This window comes from Drosophila grimshawi, unplaced genomic scaffold (assembly GCF_018153295.1).
Source record: "Drosophila grimshawi isolate 15287-2541.00 unplaced genomic scaffold, ASM1815329v1 contig_311, whole genome shotgun sequence".
NCBI classification, from domain to species: Eukaryota; Metazoa; Arthropoda; class Insecta; order Diptera; family Drosophilidae; genus Drosophila; species Drosophila grimshawi.
The window spans coordinates 2186324-2209186 of NW_025063098.1; the positions used below are offsets into that span (position 1 = coordinate 2186324).

Below are 22863 nucleotides of genomic sequence, written 5' to 3' on the forward strand. Positions count from 1 at the left end.
ACTTTTTCCTATATAGGACACACTTGAGGGTGCACCTGTGCGTGTGATGTGTCCCTGTGCACTCGTGTAACCACACAGAAAATTCCTAATTAAAAAATCGCAAAGTAAATATTTGTTTGGCTAAACAAGCAAAAGAAGCAACCACAAACCTTACAAGAGCTGGAATGGTAATATAATTTGAGTCAAGTAGAAACGAGATGAAGAGAAATACCTACTCGGTGGCAACAGCACTCTGCAGGTTCCAATACATTTGATTCTAGAATATTTAAAAAAAAAAACTGATATTCTTAGCGACTCGACATAATGTCAAACACTTAAAATTGCCTACAAATTTAAAATTGCCTACAAATTTAAAATTGCCTACAGTTTGTCCTTTATGGCTCCGCCATAAGCAACGCGACAATCAGTTTTTACATTTGAATATTTTTAGAGCTCATGACAGAGAGAGAGAGGGCCTACAGCATTAGTATCGTATTAGATATTCTTTTGATCTCTTTTTGGAGGCACGGCTGGGAAACGGGCATATTGGGCTACTTGGATAATGCATTTGACGCGCAAAGCGAAATTCTTGGTAAATATTATTTGGTAAATTATAATGGGACGCTCGAAATTAGGGGAGTGTTTATCCTGCTACGATAAACATTACACAGCAAACAGAATAAAGCGAGTGAATTACTCATAATGTTAGTGTTTATGTGTGTAAGTGTCTGTTTGTGTGAATGTGTGTGTGTTTGTTAAGTCATATATACGACAACAATCCAAGTGAAGCAAATGACAGTGACTTAAGTCTGCTCCGTCTACAGATTATAGCCTGTCATCAACAGAATCCAAGCAGAACTTGTGCTCACTTTGGGAGAGTACAACTCCAACCAATTATTACAAATTGCAAGCATGTTCTGCTGCTGCAACCAGTGAACATCCTTGTCCCAATTATATGCCGCAGCCCGCTGACACACTTAAAGTATGTTTCAATGCGTATTCAATAAATTGCAGGAATTGCATTCAATTTACACTAGCAGCAAAGAGATGCCAACGGGCTATAGGGAAATCGACAACCACCAACCAATAACCCACAACAAGCAACAAAAGCCGCAGGACTGCTCCCTTAGCTCCCCTGTCTCATCCCAATAAGTGTTGTAAATCAACAGGGGTTGTCCTGGGCAATATATGTTGATGCAGCTCAGCTTGGGGCATCCGGCCATCAAACCACCCGGTGAACTGGGCTATCAATTTATTAAATTGGTCACTTGGCTGCTGTTGTCTGTTAATTGGCTGGGTGAGAGAATTCGCTCGGCTCAATTTTTGGGATCAGCAAATCCCCAACTTAAATAATTTTTATCAGTTGTTTGTTTCCACCTAATTCGGCGTTTATTTGGAGCAACAATCATTCTCGCTTACATTAATAATTCAAAATACACCACGCAGACCCGGAGGATACTCAGCCTAATCTCAATATTAAACAAAGTTAAATAAATGCGCTGTTAAAAGCATTTCAAGTATGCGAATTTTCCCATCCCTATATGTAAATATTGTCTTCGGACTTATTCCCCAGAGTACCCAGCACCCACTCTGCTTTCTTCTGACTATAAAACGAGGAGCATAAAAAAAATTATGAGTTTTGATTTATGTACCAGTCTCAGTAGCTGCTATCAACATGCGGTGCGTATATGTGGTATTTTAAGAGCCAATTTTATGTTCCGAGGCTACATGCACATCGAACACTTTATACCAGAGCCCTCCTATAAGATAATCAGCAAATGGTTTGGGCTTTCAATCTTCTCGCTTGTGATTCGGTTTGGTTCCAGAATAGGTAAAAAATAATATTTAACTACGCCGAAAATAGAATACAATCTGTTGGACTCAGTGTAGCAGCTGCACTCAGTATGCATTTCAAGTTTCATCTCCCGCAGCTTATATGCCAATCATTCTACGGTTTCCATCAATTTTCGACTTGGGCTCAGCTCAGGTTTAAGTCAAACATCCACAATGTTTCTGTACTCTGTTAATCAAACTTTGCCTAGCTTCACCGCACTTTGTTCGGGTTGTGGCTAAAAACTTTATGCCACAGAGCACAACCTTGCAATTTGCCCCAGTTCCTTATTCTCCCAGTCTGCGTTTCCTGTTCAATTTGGCTGGCAAGTAAAATCGCATGGTGCTCTCAATGTTATTGTTGTTGTTGTTGATGTTGGTATTGTGGTCTACCCAGGAGGCAGAGCTTCAAAGAGCAGAGTCAGCTTAAAATGTCAGAATCTACTTGCATCTGCTGACCAGACGGGCTGTGGACTGTCTGGGGACATAGTGACGGATGGCATCAGCCATCGCAGCACTGACCTGGTAGGTTGGTATAACCATCAAAAATTGTGGATTTCGTCGCATATGCATACGAACACACGATATACTTAGTTACTCGTATGTAAGTACATTGCCCGTTCTAAGTAAGACTCCAAGGGGGACCACAACAACATTCGCATGTAAAAGTGTCAATCACACGCCCCATGGTTCCCACCAACCATGCAAGCAGCGCCATCCACGCGCCATTGTTGTTGTTATTATGATTATCGTTATTGTTGGCACATTTTCCCGAGTAGTGGCAACGCCCCATTTTTCCTCTGTTGTAGATAATGAAATGAAAATATTATGTTGTTGCTGTTCTTTTGTCATTTTTACTGCAGACACATAATAAATATAACTCTCGTCAGGTTGATGTTGATGTTGTTGTTGTTGTTTTTGTTAAAAACCACAAAAGAGCAGCAAATTGAAATTTTATGAAATTTATTAATTTGCTGAATTTTTCATGATGCAGCAAAAACATGTTGTTGTCAGTGGTTGAATTTACATATTACGTGGGCTTTATGTGAAATTTAACAAAGCGACCAAACGAAGAATTCATATTTTTTGAGTTATTGTAAAAATTAAAGATCTTAAAATAAAGCTACATGGAATTGAACATATAAAATTAAATAAAGCTGCGATGCAAAACGGAAAACATCAACTAAACCCAAAGTTGTTAACTTGAACGCGTAAAACTTTTTGCGGTCAAGAAAATGTAGCCTAAGTGGTAGGGATACCACTAGGAGATAAATGTTCAGCAAGTGGCTTTGGCCAACTTTATCAAATTTCTGGGAAAAGTAAGGATTACTTCAGCAAACAAGGTCCCAAAACCTTGTTTAAAATGCTCTTTAAGTTTATCAACGAATTATGGCACATTAAAGCTGTTTATTTGGTGTGTAAATTGGACATGTCACAAACCACTCAGAGTAATGTGAAATACGTGGGCGATTCACTTTATACCTGTGCCGACACTCGTAGCAATCCCCACTGTGAGATAAACCATATGGGAATTTTCTTTGTTGTTTATCGCTGCCAGAAAGCACGCAAATCAAAGTCATTTGTCAACTTATCTTCCGTTGAACAGCAAGCATCAAACAGCAATCACTTTGTTATATCTCGTCTTGCATCAACCCTTTAGATTCCAACCTCAGTTCGTCATGTTTCCTTTATCCTGTAGTATGTTTATATTCTGATACCGAAAATATCCTCCAAAATACTCAAAACTCTATATCTTTCGTCATTATCGAAGTAACATCTAAAAAACGTAGAAGGTAGATTACTAGAAGGTTGATTACCTCCTTCGAAGGTCGGCATTTCGTGGCTACATCCAGCCTATTCTGTGGCATCTGTAATCAGCTCCTATTACTTATTCGTATTAGAGTATTTCGCAGTCGGTTAAGCCCAACTGCAATGCTCTCACTTTATGTTATTTTTTTATTCATACTTTTCGCACGGCAGCATCCACAATCATAATGCCTTGAGGCCTGCGTCTCAACTTTGACATTCCCGTGTCGTTTTTTATGCCTCGCCTTTTATTGCGTGCCATTACTTTAATATTCTCGAGCCTCCAGTTCGATTCTGCTCACAGCAATCGATGAAGGAACAGGAGGGATGAGTTCGTTGGACCCACACATGAGCACACACATTCAGATGGTCTTGTGTGTGGTTGGCACTCTCAGTTGAGCGCTGCCTGCCTTTAATGTATTTCAATTATTTTTATTGGCTTATCATAAATTATAATGCCCCCTGGCCTTGGCTTCCATATTTTCCTGCTCCTGCTTCTACTACTGCTCCTGCTCCTATTCCTTGCTTCTTTCAGTTAGCTTTACATTTTCACAATTGTGTTGTTCATTCATTCCCCTCGACTAAATTTCACTTTGGCCATGGCTGAAACACATGTTGAGCCCTGTTTTTAGCAATACTGCTTATTGAAAAACTTTGGAAAGTCGTTGCGTGGATCGCTTCTCCTTTATGAAAACTTTCAGTTAAGCTAGGTGGCAACGATGGCAACAACTTTTCGTTCTTCTGCAAGCATTTTATAATTTTATTTCCTTTCGTGGCTGCGTCTTTGTGCCACATTTTAGTTTGCTGGTAAAACTGAGTTCATTATATGTTTCGAGTACGCCTTAATTATTCTTGCATTTGAAAATAAGACAAATTGAATTGTGCTTTTGTTGTTTTAAATGTCTTAACTGATAGCTCAGCTGTTTGCAATTTGTTTTCAAGTTTCTCAGTTTTATGCAAACGACTATCCAAAACGTTCCAAAAGCGGTTTGGAACTTCAATCGTTTACTGAGAATTGTTGATTTACCCGACTCCAAGTGATTTTCATATTTACTCACTGTTCAAGAAAGGCTTCTACTGGTTTCCACAGAATAATTCAATTGCTTAATACTCCCTTTGTTCCTAGACTCCATCATTAATCAAGCCATCAGATTTGACCGAATCCCTTGCCAAGATTGTTCCCCTTATTCATTCACCCATTCTTTGACTCATTTGCATCCATTATGCATTCATTGCAATTTGGCACCGATCCCCCTTGTGCTTGTCACATTTATCACGCCGCATTGCATTCGGGACTCTATTAGAGAAGTTTCTCGCAATTTTAATTACCACGCCATCGTCTTCATCATCGTCAACATCATTGTTGGCGGAATGTTGCAGCTAAAATTGTTGTAAACAGCACCGCAAATGCAATTTCCGTGCAAAATATTTTGCACAAAGGCACAAAAACTTTATTCTCACGCCGCGCTTAATTTCGTGTTCTATTTTTCACTTCGTAGTTGGCCAAATACATGAGGTTTGAGTGCGGCAAATAGAAAAGCAGAGAAGTACAACTAAAGAAAAAGTTTTCTCGCTGAATAAGTATTGAGCAATATGCCTCCCCTTCTTCCCTTCTCCCCTTCTCCCATCTCTTAGCTGGCCTACTCCGTGAAGCATTTAAAGTTCAGTGCTCAGTTTACAACTCTTAACAGTTTCGATTGCAGCCGCATACTCTGCGGCGTTTTGCTAACTTGGTAAATAAATGAAAAGTATTTGAAAAAAATGAATTGAGAAGAAATTGTTGTTTCAGAGGAAAAAGTAAAGAAAAACCGCAGAATGGGATGAAAAATTAAATGCTGTGGTTTTCTCTTGCATTACTCTGGTTGTTGTTTCTGCTGCCAGCTTGTGTTGTGCATAACGACAAAATGCACTTAGTTTGATGAGCAACGTGGCCACCTTCAGAAAGGGATAGTATATGCCAATATAAGGGGCGTGTTATCAACTAAAAAGCGCAGGAAACGTAAGAAGAAGTTTAAAGAGCTGCAGAGTGGAGACAAGGAAAATGCGAACTGACATCTTTCTTATCCTTTTGCGCTGCTTTTGCGAATGGTGTAAATCAGCTTCCTGAAAAAATAATGAGAAAATATTGGCGCATTGCGCCTCGAGATGAAATAGTGGCGCAGTCGTCGTAAACCGGAGAGAAAGTTTCATGTGTTGGTTGCTGATTATTGCGGACGGGTCACGTTACGTATACGTAAAATATGCATGAGTTGGATGTTCATTTACATTAAATTAAAACAAAAAATTAAATAGTTTCTGAAATATAGAGGTTATTTATATTAGCCATTTATAAGCATTTCTGAACATTTGCATGGGGTCTCATTTGTAATTCAAACGACTTTTCAGAGGAGTCAGCTTAAGTGTTGCTACCTTATTTATTGCCCGACAATAAATGGTTTTGCCTGAGCTACAAAATCTTGGTCTAAGCAGGCGTTTACACTTCATCGGCTTTGTGCAACAATGTGGCTGCAGCATGTAATAAAATGCTGCTTGATTGGAGATATTTTACTATCTGCCTGACTTAATGCAGGTACTGATATACAGCTATACACAATGCAAAATGCTCACTTTCTATTGAAATTCATATATTTGCTTAGTTTAACATATCCTACATGGAAATTAATGCAGTTGGTTCTAGAGCTATCTAGAGGAGATATTTCCAGGAATAAGAAAACTGATTTTGACTATAAGCTGCTTAGTATTCTCCAACCTTTTACTTGGCCCATTCGACATCTCTCCTGCTACACCAAGTGTAAATTATCACACTTTCACTTTAAATGTCTCGCTAACAATTTGAAGTACAACATTTATGCTGTGAAGCACACGTGAGGCGATTAACATAATTAGATGTGCAAATCCAGCACTCGACATGCCAAAGACAAAGCATCGTCTCAACTTGACAGATAAGCAGATACAAGAGAAAAGATACCCATAATCTGTAAATATTTGCATGGTGAAAGGGGATACCTGCCCCAGCAGGTGGCATTATGTGACAGGGGAGACAAAGTAAAAACAAACACAAACAAGGACACGCTCAAGGAAACAACCGCATCCACCTTCTCAAGCAGCCGCAGCAATTTTGCTGGAGCTTCAACATAATTTCCTAAAATTCTGTGTGAAATATTAATTCCTCATGCCTAACCACACTTGCATATAAAAATACACACGCACACGCACACACACACAGAGAGAAGCATTTTACATGAGCGCTTTAATTAGCTTAAGTTTTCATGCCGCTAACTTGTATTCCCAGTGATACGTTGTGTTTCCTCTGTTAAGGTGGCTGCATTAAATTAATTGCCTTGTGGGTTTGTCGCCTTTCAAATGTAAGTGGGAGTGTGTATGTGTGTGTGCGAGTGTGCGAGTGTGTGTGCGTACACATGTTTAATCCTGTCTTGTCATTCACATGATCTGCTTTGCCTCCAAAAACTTTTCATTTTCATTCCTCTGCCAACTTTTTGCTGTCTTGAGCAAATGTGAGGCGACATCTGCACCTTGGGCTTCTCTCCTCTCGTTTCTCACCTGTGTTGGCATTTCACACACACACACTCAACCGCATAACGTCTTGAAGAGTAGGTTCCGCATCAGTTGTTCAATCTGTCATTCAGTCATCTGACCGCAGCCTCAAGAACTCAACTTTAATATGAGTTTCTTTGTGGAACTTTTCATACAGACAGAAGAACTTAATAGACAAATTCGCCACGGGGGTCCCTCTGGGTGTGGCACTCTGGATGCGTTGATTGCTGCTTTGATATTCATGAAAATGTTTAAAAATTTAGATTGCTATTTGCCTTTGTGGCTATTGTTACTTCAAGTTGCACGCGCTTTGCCAAACTGAATTAAATAGGAGGACACTTCATTATTAGAATACTATCGATGTTGAAATCTCGAAGAGCAATCTCTTATCAGTTATAGAGTTCAAAGTGTCACATTTTCGTTTTCAGATATAAATACACATTATTTGTTGTTGTTTTCCTATATATGCTGAATACAGCAACCATATTAAATTAAAAATGTATTCTATTTCAACATAATATGAAGGGACATTGTTTGCTTTCTTCTGAGCCACACACACACTTAAAGTTAATTGAAAAAATCCTCTTAAAATTCCACGTAAAAATGAAAGGAGCCAAAGGTCATTCGAAGTCTTTGCAAGCATAATTTAATTAATTAGAAAAAGCCTTCACCCCAATCCTCTATACTGTCCCACTCATTCCATTATTCCCATACCCATTCCCCTCTATATTATTATTACCTCTATTTTGTGTATTTTGTCAATTAGTTGAAAACCGCAGCTGGGATCACGTAAATGAAACTTGGAGTCGGCCAGTTAATTTCAAACATCTTTGCGTGCCAGGCACGTCGTTTAGGGAGAATATCCTACTACCCTCCACCCATTCCTCATTTGTCCGCTCTCTTTGGTTGTTAACAACGCGATAAAACTGTAAAGTGAAGCCAATTCATTAATTTAGCTGCGCAACGAATTGGAGCAACAGGATAACCACACAATTAGATGAACTGTGAGCTGAGCTGGCAGCAGGCAGCAGGAGGCACCCAAACAGTGGGTTAGCTTTGTTTTTCTGCCCTCCTGTTTGACTGTATGAGCTGGCTGAGTCCTGGAATTGACATCATGAGAATGAGTTTTCCTACGTAGCCTCTTTGTAGTTCATCTAACAAAAAGTGAGCAAGCTCTTCTGGCCAGTCAACCGTGTGAGCATCAGAGCCAAAGGCACCGGAAGAGGCAGATAGAGAGAGGGAGAGAGAGAGAGAGACAAAGAGAGGGGTTAAAGAGGTGGCAGTCACTGTGTCTCCAGTGTGGACTGTTGAGTGGCAAGCACAGTCCAAGCTCAGAACTCAAAAGGGTCGCTTTTGTAGTTGTTGCTCTTGTCAATTGGCAAATTGCGGTCGAGTGTCATCGAGCACACACACACAGCTATTGGTGTCAATGGCGAAAGATAGCTTGTTCCACAGTGTAGCCCTTGCAGCCAGTTTGCCAAATCATTAAGTTCTTAATTAGCTCAAACAGCAGCTGCACATTCAAGAAGGAAGGCACAAGAGAGAAACGGTGAAGGATGAGCTGTTTTGCATGTAGTTCAAGCAGCAGGCAAATGTCTTAAGCCGCTTATCGCGCACCCCTTCGCAACACTCATCCTTCGAGCAACTATTGAGTGCAGTCTTAGCCTTTCTTATCTTGTCTCCTTCCATTTGAGTGTCACTATACCAGTGACAGAATGAGGAGGTGAGTCTTAAGCGCCTCTAAGTACAAATGGGTATTGGACAGTCTAAGCCTTCAAATTGCCAGGCTTAAAATATTTTCAATAGAGAAAGGCAAAGAAGTGCAGTTGTGTAAGTTGAAGTCGCAAGGAGGCTTTAATAATTGCAATATGCATTTGATTACACGCAAGAAGCAAATTTGAAACCATTAATCCACATTCAAAGTCTCTTAAATTACCCTTTATCGCTGCTCTATAATCGCATTTCAATAAGAAGCCCTCATCCTTTGCCTGACAACATTTTCCACATCAATTAGGAAGGCATGCAGCAAAATTGGATTATCGCAGCGATGGTTCGGTAATTGGAATGTTTTGCGGTTGGCACAACGGAATTGGCAACTGCCCACATGTCGCATTGTTGATTTACGGCCACAGCATTCACGCAGACATGCAGTGGGACTTTTGGGGCATCCACAAATGCTGCAAGTCTATGTGGCCGTTGCACTGCTGGTGGTTTGGTGGCTTGGTGGCTTGGTGGTTACCTGCTGCACTCCTTTTAACACCCGTACAAATATTTCACGCTCTTCGGCGAACTGCGCAACTGGGGATTATGCAGATTTAATGGCCACGAATCGCACAGGGCATATTCAAATTGGCATCTGGCATTTTGAAACCCAATTCAAGAGGGCACAATGATTGAAAAAATTGGCTTAAGTGCTTAACTAATGATAAGCATAACAATAAGCTGATCCACAACCATTCACCCACCCACACACACACACACAAACTGACCGCACATAAATATCCGGCTAGTTTGGGTGTCCTCTTCGCTCAGGAAGGAGTCGCTTGCGTGAGTTGCCAACATTTGTGGAGTGTGCGTCCATTAAGCGTTTTCCGTTAAAAGCCCACAGAGCATGGCATATAAATAGTGATAGGATTTGGAATTGGGTTGATGATATGGATCGAAATAGTAAGTATTAAAAAGGATGTTAATTGGCTATCAAGGTGAAACGCAACAAAGTCAGACTATGAAAATGGAATATTTAATGGAATTTGTTGAAAAGTTTCTTGAGCGATGTCATCCACCTGTTCCCTCAACCAAATATATTATAAAAATGTTAAGTACAACATAAAATTATCATTATGTACTTAAGTTTTTTACTACCAGTTTTTTGTTTGCCTTGCCATAAACTATAATAAAATTAAAAGTAACTAAACAAACATTTGAAAAGAATAACTGACTCAGTAGTTCTTAACTCATGTCTGTCACATTTTATGCTGTTGTTGCGTTATTTGCACACTCCGCTCTATCTTTTGGGGATAATGAATATGATACAGACACGTACAGGTGCACACACAGATGCAACTAACTGCAAATTGCATCTGTAAATTGGAAATGCAATTCACAGTTTTAGCCCATTTTCCAGCGACAACAAAATGTCCATTTAAAGTTGCAATTATGCAAATGCCTTTCCAGCTCATATGTGCCTGTGTATGTTTGTGTGTGTGTGTGTATGTGTGTGTGTGTGTGTGTGTGTGTGTGTGTGTGTGCATATGTGTGAAATTAATTTTCTCTCGATGACAGCGCGTGACCTGTAGACCAAATAAGGCTGCGCCACGAATATTGTCAACTTTATGAAAATATAAATTAAACAAGCAAAGTAAACTGTTAATCTTTGCCAATATCATGTTGTTACCGTATTTGACAAAACCGTTTGCAAAAGTTTTGAATGAACCTGTCTAAAAGTTTTGTCACATCAATATTGAATAATTGACAATTTCCATAGCAGGTTTAAACTTTGGAACTAAGAGCGGCTCTTTTCGCTTGTTTTACTTGAATTTATTTAAAGCTAATTTGACAGAAATTGAATTTCGGGCAAAAAAAACGACCAAAATATGGGGCGACTGGTAAAAAAGGGAAGGCTGACAGAAAACTTTGCAACTTTGATTGAAATTCGAAACGGAGCAGTAAAATGGACGTTCTGTGGCATTTACTTCCAGGCCATTAAAACACAATGACACACGCGTAGGCTAAAAGAGCAGGAGTGTGGGTGGGAAGATAGGAAAGGGGAGGAGACCTTTGTCTAAAGTTTGGGTCGAAATTTGCTTGCTCATCCTTGGATTGACTTTTTTGTCGCCTCTGACACTGTGAACCCTTGTCAGCTGTACCGAGAGGAGGAGGGAGAAGTAGTGATGACTGTGCCGATAATATCAAGTCTGCCTTGTACTTAATCACAGGACTTCGCTTACAGGCTAAATGGAACGAATTCATTCAGCAGGCTTCTTACGCGCACATTATAATAATCATAATAAATCATTCGGTTTCAGCAGCACCAAACAAAGCAACTTCTTTGTCCTTCAAGAGAGTCCATGAAGTGCACTTGAGATTTTTTTTCTTTCTCGGATTTGCTAACTTGCTTTTTCTTTGAGATATATTTTAATCTCTATTTTATCTGCCCCTCTCTCTTAAACGCCCTCATAAACCAAAATAATGTGCCTCATTTTAACAGCAGGTGGTACTGAACCTGAACCTGAAGCTAAACCTAACGAGCAATTAGAATCCGCATGAAATAATTATGTCCGTGGCCGGCATTAAATCGTGAGTCGCCTCTCCTCGCACATCCATTTAAAAGATTAACAAATTAATGGCTTACCATTTGGGCGGTTGTTCGAGGTTCTTTGTCTGACTTATGTTTTACGACGCTTTGTCATTTTTTATTATTAATGTGCGCCACTGGACAGTCCAAATAGTCTCGTACTTAAAGCCGATAAGCCAAACTTAAAAAATGTCGACATTTTATCATTACTGCCAAGAACTCATTTAAGTTATCCCAATTTGAATGGAAGCGGAAAATAATCTTTGAAAATGGCATCAAATTGAGTTGCTGTCTTCAATGTGGCTCTGAGATTTGCCAGGAAATGAGGCAAACACATCGGCAAACATTCTGCTTCGTCATAAACAAGGACTGAGCAGCTCATCCGTTGCCTGGAAATAAAGGTAGCCACGAAATTAAATAAGTCCTGCCACACACACAAATAGCTATGGAGAGAACTTCACTGAGGCTGCAACTAACAAGCACATTGACAGTCGTTAAAAGAGGACAATGACAATGAGGATAACTTGCGAGCTGGCAGTTGCCAGGATGCGAAAGACTGTGGCAACGTTTTATATATTTATGAGGAAAAGACACAGCAAGGACGATGACAAGAGTTCATGTAATAGCAGCAACACAATGCATAAAAGGTAAACTCCATTTGGTCAAAGAATAGAATACAATCAAAAGGAAGGCGGCGCTGTTATATGGGCTGTGGCTGACTTCCGTTTCCGTCAACAGGGACGCTGACTGGCGTGTTCTGTGAGTTAGCGATGTCAGACTGCCAAGGCGACAGTCGGCCAGACCATTAGTCTCCTTAGTGGCTAATTTGCAAATGGAATCGAGTCAGACAATTTAATTACAGCTTCTTATTGTGACTGAAGGTGAACACATTAAGAGAACAATTCAACACTGCTATAGAAATTCGTGAAAGAAACATTTGTTTGGCATTTGCTTGAGCCAAGGTCTTAACTCACTTATAATTCCGATTTTACTTCCAATATCAAGATGCCAACAGACGTATGTCTATTGGCCTTAAGGTCTTTAGTAATTCAGTTTTAATCGCACTTATTGACTTTACTAATGCAACACACACACAACATTTTCATAAGAAAACAGAGCGTATAATTAATGCATTGAGTATTTTCAATATTCGACATGTGAACTGGACTGACTTTCACCTTGCAAACTTCCAATTTGTAATGAATACTGAATATAAATATGAAAATGAGTGTAGATAACCGCAGTTATGATACAGCTCTATTGAAAACTACCAAAAATATATTATTATTGAGCCCTAAAACTTAAAGCTATTCAAGTATTCAAGTTAAGGCAATCGCAACGACAACAGATCAAATAAATACTCTGTAGTTGAAAGTGCTAGACTAGACGTTACTCTGTATCCAGAATAAAAACGATATTTTTGGGGAAAATAGTTTCCATATACGAGAATTTATCTAGCAAATATAATATATTTTGGTCTACTAGAAGGCGCAACAGATAAATTACTACATTATTCATCGTTACTCATACCCGTTTCTGCAACCATATACAGGGTATAATGAAAACATTTTTATAGAATTGATTGAGTGACCATTGGACTCATCCGAATTGATAGGAGTTATGGCCATCGTTGTGCCTGCAGCATGTTTACTTTACACATATTTGATTTTGTCCTTTGCAAACGTTATTGGCACTGTGACGCTTGTTTCCATTGCTGCATGAGTGATGTAGTCCTCTTCCCTCATTTTATATGGGCATGGATCGTGTTTGCTTGTCAAGCAGGATGGAAGGCAATTCAATTCGATGGGCAAGAATGCGTTGGTTTAGCCAGCAACCATTTTATTGGAATGGCGGACAGGCAGCATGGCAGCATGGCAGTAAAACCTAATACATCCATTTAAAGTGCTCCTTTAAAGCTATCCACATTTTCCCGGCACTTGTACAGAGTTTTGTCACAATATATGAGTGAAGTTTCGAATCGATAAAATATTATTGAGTCAATATTCATCTAATTAAATATCGATTAGGAATATACTTGTGTGAAATACGTATTTGGAGTTATTATACCAAATGAAGACTTAGAACAAATCTTGACTGAAAGACTAATTTATATTTAAATACTATTACACAATACCACAGTAAAATATACTTTATTTAACAGTTCTGCTCTACTACTTTTTTTTCCTATTTAACACACATTTGTTGTAATTCCTCGGTTATTTGACAGCAACTTTCTGGGGACTATTATTATGCTTTAAACCCGTTGCCATTTCTGAGTCGACAGTCCAGTCGAGGCCCCGCAGGGAGTCCACTTTTATGCTGCAATTCTCTGTTGAATACGCTTTTATTTTGTTACTGGTTACTATTCTAGTGCCAGGGGGCTCGTTTCCTGTTCAAATAGTCAAACAGAGAGATATAGAGACAGAGAGAGACAGAGACAGAGACAGAGAGAGACAGAGACAGAGACAGAGAGAGACAGAGAAGGAGAACTGGCAGACAAGCGACTGTCAAAGGATGCTGCCTTTACTTAGCGTTGGCATTAAGCGCCACATAAAAAGTCCTCGCATAAAAAATAAACCAATAATATTTACCAACGGGGAATTTAAGTTTCCTTATTGTCAGTCATTGTAGCGAAAGTCATGCAAATATTTTCATTTTAAAGCCAAGTTAAGTGTAAGAATTTAAGTAACTGACGTTTATATATTAAAGCATAAATCATTATTGATTACCACAGAGCCGAAGACCACCCAATTCTCAACAGACTGTGGCTAAGCCTACCAAATGATGTGCTCAGTGTTATGTTAGCTACGGCTTATGGCTTAGGTCCACGTGCTGCAATCATTTGTCATAATTTAAGCAACACGAAATCCTTTTAAAATGGTTAGAGTTAAGTGTGCCAATGATGATTTATTACAAGTACTCGTTTTCTTTATTTACTGAATGTATTTTTCAATATGTTTTCAAGGTACAACAAATATTATGCTTCAATAGAATGTAGAGAATTTTATAAAATAATTTTAAATTTACTAAATTGATAAATGATAAACACATATAAATTTCTCAAGGAAAGAGTGTTTAAATATACTCTGAGGGAATATTTGAACTCCAACACCATATAAACTGTTAAGCCGTTAAAAGTAGAGTAGAAGATTAGTATAAGTGCAAAAAAAAAAAAAAAAAAAAAAACAGAACAACATTAAAATCATTTGTGGGTTGTACAAATGTTGAATTTTCATTACCCCATACGACTGTGTATACCCTGCAACCATCAAATGAGTCGGAGAAAGTGAAACCATGCTGAAATTGGGCACATGTAGGGTCAAATAGAAGAGGAAATATGCCCAGGAACCATTTAGATATGCGATGAGGGTACTTGCTAGTCGAGCAAACTTGCCAAAAAGTAATTTGTTTTTCATTTTTTTTTTTTTGGGTTTTCTTTTTGTCGGTCTCTGTTCTCAGTTGTGCTATATACATCTGGACAAATGTTCTTTTTATGACCACCAAATGCGTGTGTAATTATGCCTCGTACTGAGCGCCCTGGGCAACATTTCAGCTGGCCACTACAAATGTGGCTGGCTGGCCAACTGGTAGCGTGCTTACTGCTACATAGATATATATAATAAACATATATATATGTATATATATATGCATATATATATATATTATATTACTTATTTGCACACAGACATATACATTGTCGCATGTTGTACATGCATTTGTGTTGCTTGGGTTTAGTGGCATTGAATTGCCCCAACAATTATTATGATGACTGATAAGCGGCACACACAGCCACACACACAGTCACACACACGGCAAGTCACGCACACACACTAAAACAACGAGGCAACATTTGGCTTGCTACGTGATGGCTGGTCATATTCTTTGCGTGTACGCAGTATGGGGCATGGGGTTAACATAATGTGGGGCGTATACGTAATGCGGCATGCTTAAAAACTCAGCCAGCGCCGCGTTTAGTTGCAATGCGAGCACATGACATTTGTGGCAACATTTAGGACCGCCTCGGTTGCCTTGGCTTTTTTTTGGGCGGGCTCCCTCCACATGCCACCACATGCGCATATGCGCTTGTGTGAGTGTGTGTGTGTGTGTGTGTGTAATTCACCTTGCCTCACATGTGTCTGCTCTCATTGTCATTCCATTTATGTGGCTGTGACTGCCTCACTTGGTCATGTTTCGTGCCTTTCAGGCTGCTCTGTCGTTTTTCTCCCCTTCTTTCTTTTGTAGTTGTTGTTTTTGTATTGTTTATTATTCTTTTATTATTATCGCAACTGTGCGTTTTTGTTTGTTTACCAGCCTGCGTGGCTGCTTGTCCTTATGCGGGTGCCATTATTTCAACAAAGCTGCAAATTAAAGACAAAGCACACACAAAACTCGCTGATGAATTGCCAGATAATTAAATATGCCAAAATGCCAAATGGATCTGTCCCTGTGTCCCTGTGGCTAACTGAAGGACACACGCTGCAAGGGAGTACAGGTGGACAGACTGACAGAGTGACAGAATGGAGCTTAGTTGAAATTAGCATTTTGAAATAAATGTCAATTGCTGGCAAATTAATTGTTTTCAAAGCTTAAATCTAAATGCAAAAAAATCCAAGTGAAATTATTGAAGCTCCCACGTAACAGCTCGGAAAATTCGTTTATGCCATCAAATAAAAGCCCTACTTTTAATTTATTAACGTAAACTGTCAACAACAAATGATGTCAATAAAAAATCGTGAAGCTTTATAAATAAAACAGTTTTACCATCATTTTAATTATTTAAATTCCCACCCTTTCCTTTAAATGTGTGATAAAGCTTACATGGGTATTGGTAATTGAAAAATTCAATAAATCCAATTAGCGGAGTAGGAATATTTATTATTATATATTAGTTAGTGCTTGGTGACTTGTGTATGAGAATCTTGTTAAATATGATAAGTATAAAATATATTTGATAGTCAAATGTCACTTCAAGCTAAATGACTTATTTATTAAATTTAATGAAGCTATTACCAATAACTAAATAGCCACATTATTCACACAAATCTCTAAGTATACTCATGGTCTTAACTAACAAGAACTGCTCACCTGTCTTTTGATTGTTTATGCCGCTTATACCATGAAAATGCAGCACTTTAATCACAATCCAGATGACTTCGTTGTTGCTTTTCGGATTTGGCTCAGAAACGAGTATTTAGGTTTTGAGTTGGTCGAGTATTTGGCATTAAGACCGAAAGCAAATACTTGACTTATTTTCCGTTGTGCATAATTTTAGGGTCAGGCAAGGTATTTCAGCATTTAATTAAAATATTGCGCATTCGCCACGTGGCACAACCGGCAAAGTAGGTTAAACTTATGCATTCGTTATTCCGGACTATTCTGGGTTGAAAACACCTCCAAAAAGCGCGACCGCTGCCAGACGTGGCCACATCCCACATCAGCAACAACTACCAGCGAAAGGGCATTAAAAAAAAGTCCTCAACTGAGCACGCCAAGCCGCCTGTATATGTGTGTGTGTGTGTATGTGTGTGTGCATGTGTGTGTGTGTGTGTGTGTGTGTGTGTGTTCATAAAAATAGTTAATTTCACTAAAACCAAAACAATAACAGTACAGACTAAAACCAAATTGCTTTTACTTTTACTCGGCTAAAGCGCCCCATCGGGCCAAAATGTAATAAAGTTTTTTTTCTATAGTCCTATTTCTTGCCACACGCATTCACACTCGGTGGGCCACGTGTATTTAGTGAACTTGTGTTATTATTATTTATTTATTACTCATTATTATTCACCAATGCTTCAACCCTGATTTCCTCTCATTTTCGGGTACTTTTAGTTAGAATGCTCGCACCTTAATTTTTGTTCTCCTACAATTAACGTAAGATTCACAACACGTACTTTTTGCCGTTTGACATTCTGTTGCGTTTGGCTTGAAGTTTGTCCGTCTTTCGCTGGGCGCTTTTACCGCAGACGAAGCCGACAAAAAACTAAAGTTCATCAACGGTACATTTATTGGCAGCGCCTGCATTGGCTGAGGCAGCGGCAGCGACGCGAACGCACATTTGACATTTGCGGAGTTTGCGCATTGAAAGCGCCTTCAAATCAAAACAAATTTAACACTTGGCTGGTGTGCGAATCAAAAAAACTTATTTAAGAAACTTTATTTTTTGAATTCATTTGTTGCACTTTAAGATATTGTGAATTGATATTTATAAGATGTTGAAAGATCATATTTTAGCTTAATATTTCTCGAATACGGCAAAATTTTGAAGAAAATCAATTTTCAGAACCCCTTTCAAATATTCAAAAGCGCCATCTATTTCTCGGCAGCCTAACTACAGCATGCATACGACTCGAAGCTAACTGCTTCGAAAAACTCATCCAGTTCACAGTTGACGCGCATGCTTCAAAAGCGAGAGCGAGTCAAACATATGTAATGACAACGCAGGGTTGCTTTTACACATTGGCGGAAAAGCGCTGAAATTTGAATTTAAATAATCTTAACAAATATAAAAAATTGCAGATAAGAGTTTAATAGAATATTAATTCGTAAGACTTAGTATTAAACAATTTATAGAATGTTTTTTAATAAGAAATAATTATAAATAGAAAAAGATTAAATAAGCATTTCAGTTTTAAGCTCAATAAAGTAAAATAATTTTTGGGCAAGGCTTTGTATAAACTTTTGAAATAGTGAGTCACATGATATGGCCATATTAATTGGCTGACTGAAGATTGTTAAAGCATAGTGTTTCCTAACATATAACACATATAATAACTGTGCACCACTTAAGCTAATGACTCCTACAAAACTAAAGAATAAATATCAAATACTAATATTAATGCACTCCTCGCTTAGGAGTCTGCTGGGGTTATTCTCATTCGCCACGCATTCTTGATCATATCCGCCGCCTTCTCGGCAATCATGATGACAATGGCATTCGTGTGACCAGCCGGCACATGTGGCATAATAGAAGCATCTGCCACGCGCAGATGTTGAATGCCATGAACTCTCAGCTCCGGATCAACAACAGCCGTAGCATCCGTAGAGGGACCCATCTTGCAGGTGCCCGACTGATGCTGCAAACTGGAGCCATAAAGGCGCAGACAACAGCGCCAATAGTCATTGCTGGCAAAGATCAGGTGCTCACAGCCGGGAAAAGGACGCGCATGGAACCGCGTGCCAATCTTCTTCATCGACTTGGTGCGTGCCAGCTGCAGAATCTGCAGGATAAATCACAAGAAAGATGTTGTAAGGAATACTAATTTCAGAGTATATGTTCCTCGTCAAATCATAAATATGCTGTTATATTTATGGTGTAAAATTACCATCTCAATGCCCTCGATCATGGCGCGGACATCGTCCGGATGCTGCATAAAGTTGGATTCCATGCGTGGCCAGTGGAAGGGATTGCGAGTGCGCAGCGAGATGCGACCCGTACTCTTTGGCCGGAGCAGCACCGGGACCAGTCCAAAGGTTTCCTTGTGCTGCATGTCTCCATACATTTTCTGATAGAACTCATCCGTGATGCCGAGTAAGTCCCGCAGAGTGCCAAAGCGATCGCCGCTGAGAGAGCCAGCGCCCAACACAAGCTCCATATCTGCATAGTCCTTAGCTGCGTCATAAGAGATCCAAAGTTAGTTAAGCACAGTTGAGAGAACGAAGAGATGAGTTCTCACCAAAGCTGGAACTTGGAGTGCGCACAAAGGCAAATGCTTCGGCACCTCCTGGAATAGTATAAGGTCCCTGGCCGGCAAAGATGTAGCGAAAGATGTCCGTGGGATTGAGCAGACGTGCATCGTTCACTGTGGAATCATTTACCATAAACACCAGTCCGTTCAGTGTAACATGATCCTGCAGATTGTAGCCAACGGGCAGGTCCTGCATCACATCAATGCTGTGCTCCTCCAGATGAGCACGCGGACCCACGCCCGAAAGCAGCAACAACTGCGGACTGGCAATGGCACCTGCAGATAGGATGACCTCCTTGCTGGCACGCACCACGAAACGCTGGCGCTGCTTGGTGAACTCCACTCCGACCGCCACCTTGGTGCTGGGATCAATGAGCAACTTAGTCACCCAGCTCTTCATCGATATGTGCAGATTGCGTCGCTGCAGCACCGGCTGAATGAAGGCCTTGCTGGTGCTACAGCGTCTGCCCTGCCGTATGGTTGCCTGGGCCCGGGCAAAGCCCATCAGCTGCTCCCCATTCGTGTCCGTTATGTCGTAGCCCAGTTCGCGACTCGACTTGAGGAAGGCCTTCAACGGTCGCGACTTGTAGTCCGTATACTGCACATCCAGCACTCCGTTCCGTCCATGATACGGCGACTTGTACAGATCGGGAATGCCAATACGCTCGGACTTCTTAAAGTATGGCAACACCTCCGCATAAGACCAGCCCGTATTATTGGCCGCCGCCCAGCCATCGTAATCGCGGCGATGTCCACGGGTATACAGCATAAAGTTGATCAGTGAAGTGCCACCGATGCCGCGTCCCTTTGGCCAGTTGCAGACTCCGTTGCGCAGACCCTGGCAGGCGTTGGGTGTGGCGTCCGCCTTGTAGCCCCAGTTGTAGCGCGTCGTTTGGGTCAATGCTGCCGTCAGCGGCACATCGCTGATGAATGTCTCCTGGTCGCCGGCCTCCAGCAGCAGGACGCGAGCCGTGCTAATCTCACTCAGTCGATTGGCCAGCACACAGCCCGCCGAGCCGGCGCCAACAATGATGAAGTCATATTCCGGCAGAAAGGATGTGGTGTCCGGTATCCGTGTGTTCAGCAGCGATGTCTCGAAATCCCGCACAAGATCGACCAGCATCTGGCAGCGGCAGCATTCCAGGCCCAAACAAAATATCAGCAAATGTGCCAATCGCATCTTCAATGTTATGTGTAACTTTAAACAGAACAAAATTTGGCTAGTGTAAAGTAATCATTGCATATTCAAATTCAGCTTTTAAAAAAATATTTAAAGTTCTTAATGCAGCTCGCATTTCTTGATTATTTTCAGTGTAGGTATATTCTTTAATTGCAGTAAGCATAGCATGCTTATTATTAGCACTTCTTAGATACTTTTCAGCTAGAACGTGTTAATTGCAAACGACCTTCGATTTTATTTGCAACTCAAATGAATATGGTCCACTGCATTTTTCGCACCCGCAGCTACCGAAATTCTCTGCTATCTGGTGAGTATATATCTTTTTTAGCTCAAGTTCAACGAGTTGCCGATTACATCGATACACGCGAGGCGAGCTGCCAATAAAAATAATGTTCATGCAAAAAGTAAGAAACAAGAAAGCAAAACAATAACAAACCATATACATATATATGGAAACCGGTTCGCGATCAAAACAGAAAAACTGAAGAAGTAACCAAAGCGAAATTCACAAAATAATTCGAGCGCAATCCAAGCAAAAATTTGGCCCGTTGACGTTGACCCATAAAACGAACGCGGATGTTCATTACAGATACTCGGTCAAAATCAAGAAAATATAAACAAAATGTATAAAATCAATAAATTTGAAATAAGAAAACATTAGAACAACAACTGCTAAATACTCTATTAAGGATTTGCATTCAAAAATATTAAGAGCGACAATGCTGTTAAAACTATTTTATATGTTAATAATATTATTTTCAATACATCATTTGGAACAGTTTATTCTTTTAATTAAAGTTATTGCATTTTCTTGGATGTATTTACTTTTATATATTTATATTCGATTAAACTAGATTTAATTTGTAACAGCATTAGTGCCATAGCCATTATACTCCTCTGGAGCACAAAAGAGGTAGGGAAAAAATTGTGGGCGCGATGTGATTCCAAAAATTACTTTATATGCAAATTAAAATGGGTTTTTTTTAACATTTAGGCAAAAATTGCACAAATAAAAATAGGAGAGAAAGAGTGGAATTTCAATTAACCCCAATACATTGTAGACCAAAAATGAATATAAGGCCGGCGAACTGGTTTCGTATTGCACAAATAAGTTTTCATATTGAGATCCGTTTACAACTGTCATTGTCTCAGCACAATTAGTTCTACGTGCACAGCCTTCAATAGGCTTTTGTCACTTGTCATTGTATGCGCCACTTCTTTTGTCTTTGAAATACAAGAAGAGCCCATTAATAACCGGTCATTGTACAACGATCGGTCTCCAGTATACAGAACTGACCTGCCTCAAAGACTCAAAGGGTTATGGGCGAGCGAAGGGCGCTGTGCTCGTTAAAGTTCTGCTTGTCTGTCCAAGGAAAAACAGGTTACACTCAACTTACTACTTATACAAGTAGTAACATGTCACACAAGTAATTTTTTATTTATAGCACACTCATTTTTCAATCAGCGATAATTGCTCCGCATTGCCACATGCCGCTTGCCCCTTAATTATTAATATGCCCCGACATTGGGCTTATTAACTGTGTCCAATTAGCCAAACTTATCCACTTATAACTGCTACCGAGACGAATTCTTGAAGGGGGTCATGGGAGACTTGGATAAGTGAAGAAAGGTTATCAGATATTATTCAGATAACATTTGGACTAATTTAAAATTTTATTAACTTTTCCGGTGCTTAGATTTTCGAAACAGTTTATAATGTAGCTCGTGAATAAATTAAGATGATTTAATTTTTATGCAACTTCAAGATCAGTAATTATAGATATGTTTATAAAATGCAATTCCCAATTTATTTATGTTTTTTTTTTTTTAATTTTTAATTTTCACTTCTTAATTGAAATATTTCAATTGAGTCAAACAGGAACGTTAAAATATTTTCATTTCACGCGCTCAATTTCTGATGAAACGTTGCCACAAATCACATCATGACTATTTTTGGTCCCCATGTAAGCGCTACTTGGTCGATAAAATACAAAATCACATATATTAGACACATGCTGTGCAACAATTGCGAAAAATAAACACACTCTCGCAGATCCGGCTCAAATCAATTAATTCGCTTTTTATGTTGTGAAATTCTAAACACGTTTTCTGATGCTGTTTGCATGCTTAGAATGCACTTACGCAATGGGCGCGTTGCTCTCCTTATTCGATACACCAGAGCTCTATATTGTTTTCGATATTTCTACTATAGTTTTTTCGCTATTTTGTTTTTGTTTTTGTTTTTGTTTTTTCTTGCAATCAGTTGAAATTCGACAGCTTCTGCGCATGCGCGCGCTTTGCTGTCCGCTGGTTAAATGAACGCAGCTGCCGCCGCATGCAGCGATGAAGCCTATGCGGGACGACTCAAGACAGATAGCTGGCGGTTAAGTCGGTCAGTTTAGCGGGCTACGTTTGGGACAACACGCCAGCCAGCCAGCCAGTTGGCCCATTAGCCCAATACCACTGGCCGACCAAAAGTTACAGTTGTTGTGCCGTCTCTTTGGCGCGAACGATTTCAAGTTCATCGCGTGAAC

The 22863-nt window shown here is 39.7% G+C and overlaps 1 protein-coding gene across 1 annotated transcript; it reads right to left on the bottom strand.

Moving 5' to 3' along the window:
• Positions 1–18101: 18101 nt before the first annotated feature.
• LOC6563108 (glucose dehydrogenase [FAD, quinone]) lies at positions 18102–22656 on the bottom strand. The gene is made up of 4 exons (XM_001990604.3): positions 22472–22656; positions 19138–20347; positions 18787–19073; positions 18102–18681 (listed from the first exon to the last, which is right to left on the bottom strand). Exons 2-4 carry the CDS (start codon positions 20327–20329, stop codon positions 18313–18315), a joined length of 1848 nt encoding a protein of 615 aa, XP_001990640.1. The 5' UTR covers positions 20330–20347; positions 22472–22656; the 3' UTR covers positions 18102–18312.
• Positions 22657–22863: the final 207 nt, after the last annotated feature.

Excerpts from the sequence above, each read along its gene's own strand:
- LOC6563108 (XM_001990604.3), bottom strand. The coding sequence starts at position 20,329 with ATGCGATTGGCACATTTGCTGATATTTTGTTTGGGCCTGGAATGCTGC. Across the intron at positions 19,074-19,137 it reads CACTCCAAGTTCCAGCTTTG|CTAAGGACTATGCAGATATG; the intron begins GTGAGAACTCAT and ends CTTATGACGCAG. Across the intron at positions 18,682-18,786 it reads TGATCGAGGGCATTGAGATG|ATTCTGCAGCTGGCACGCAC; the intron begins GTAATTTTACAC and ends TTTATCCTGCAG.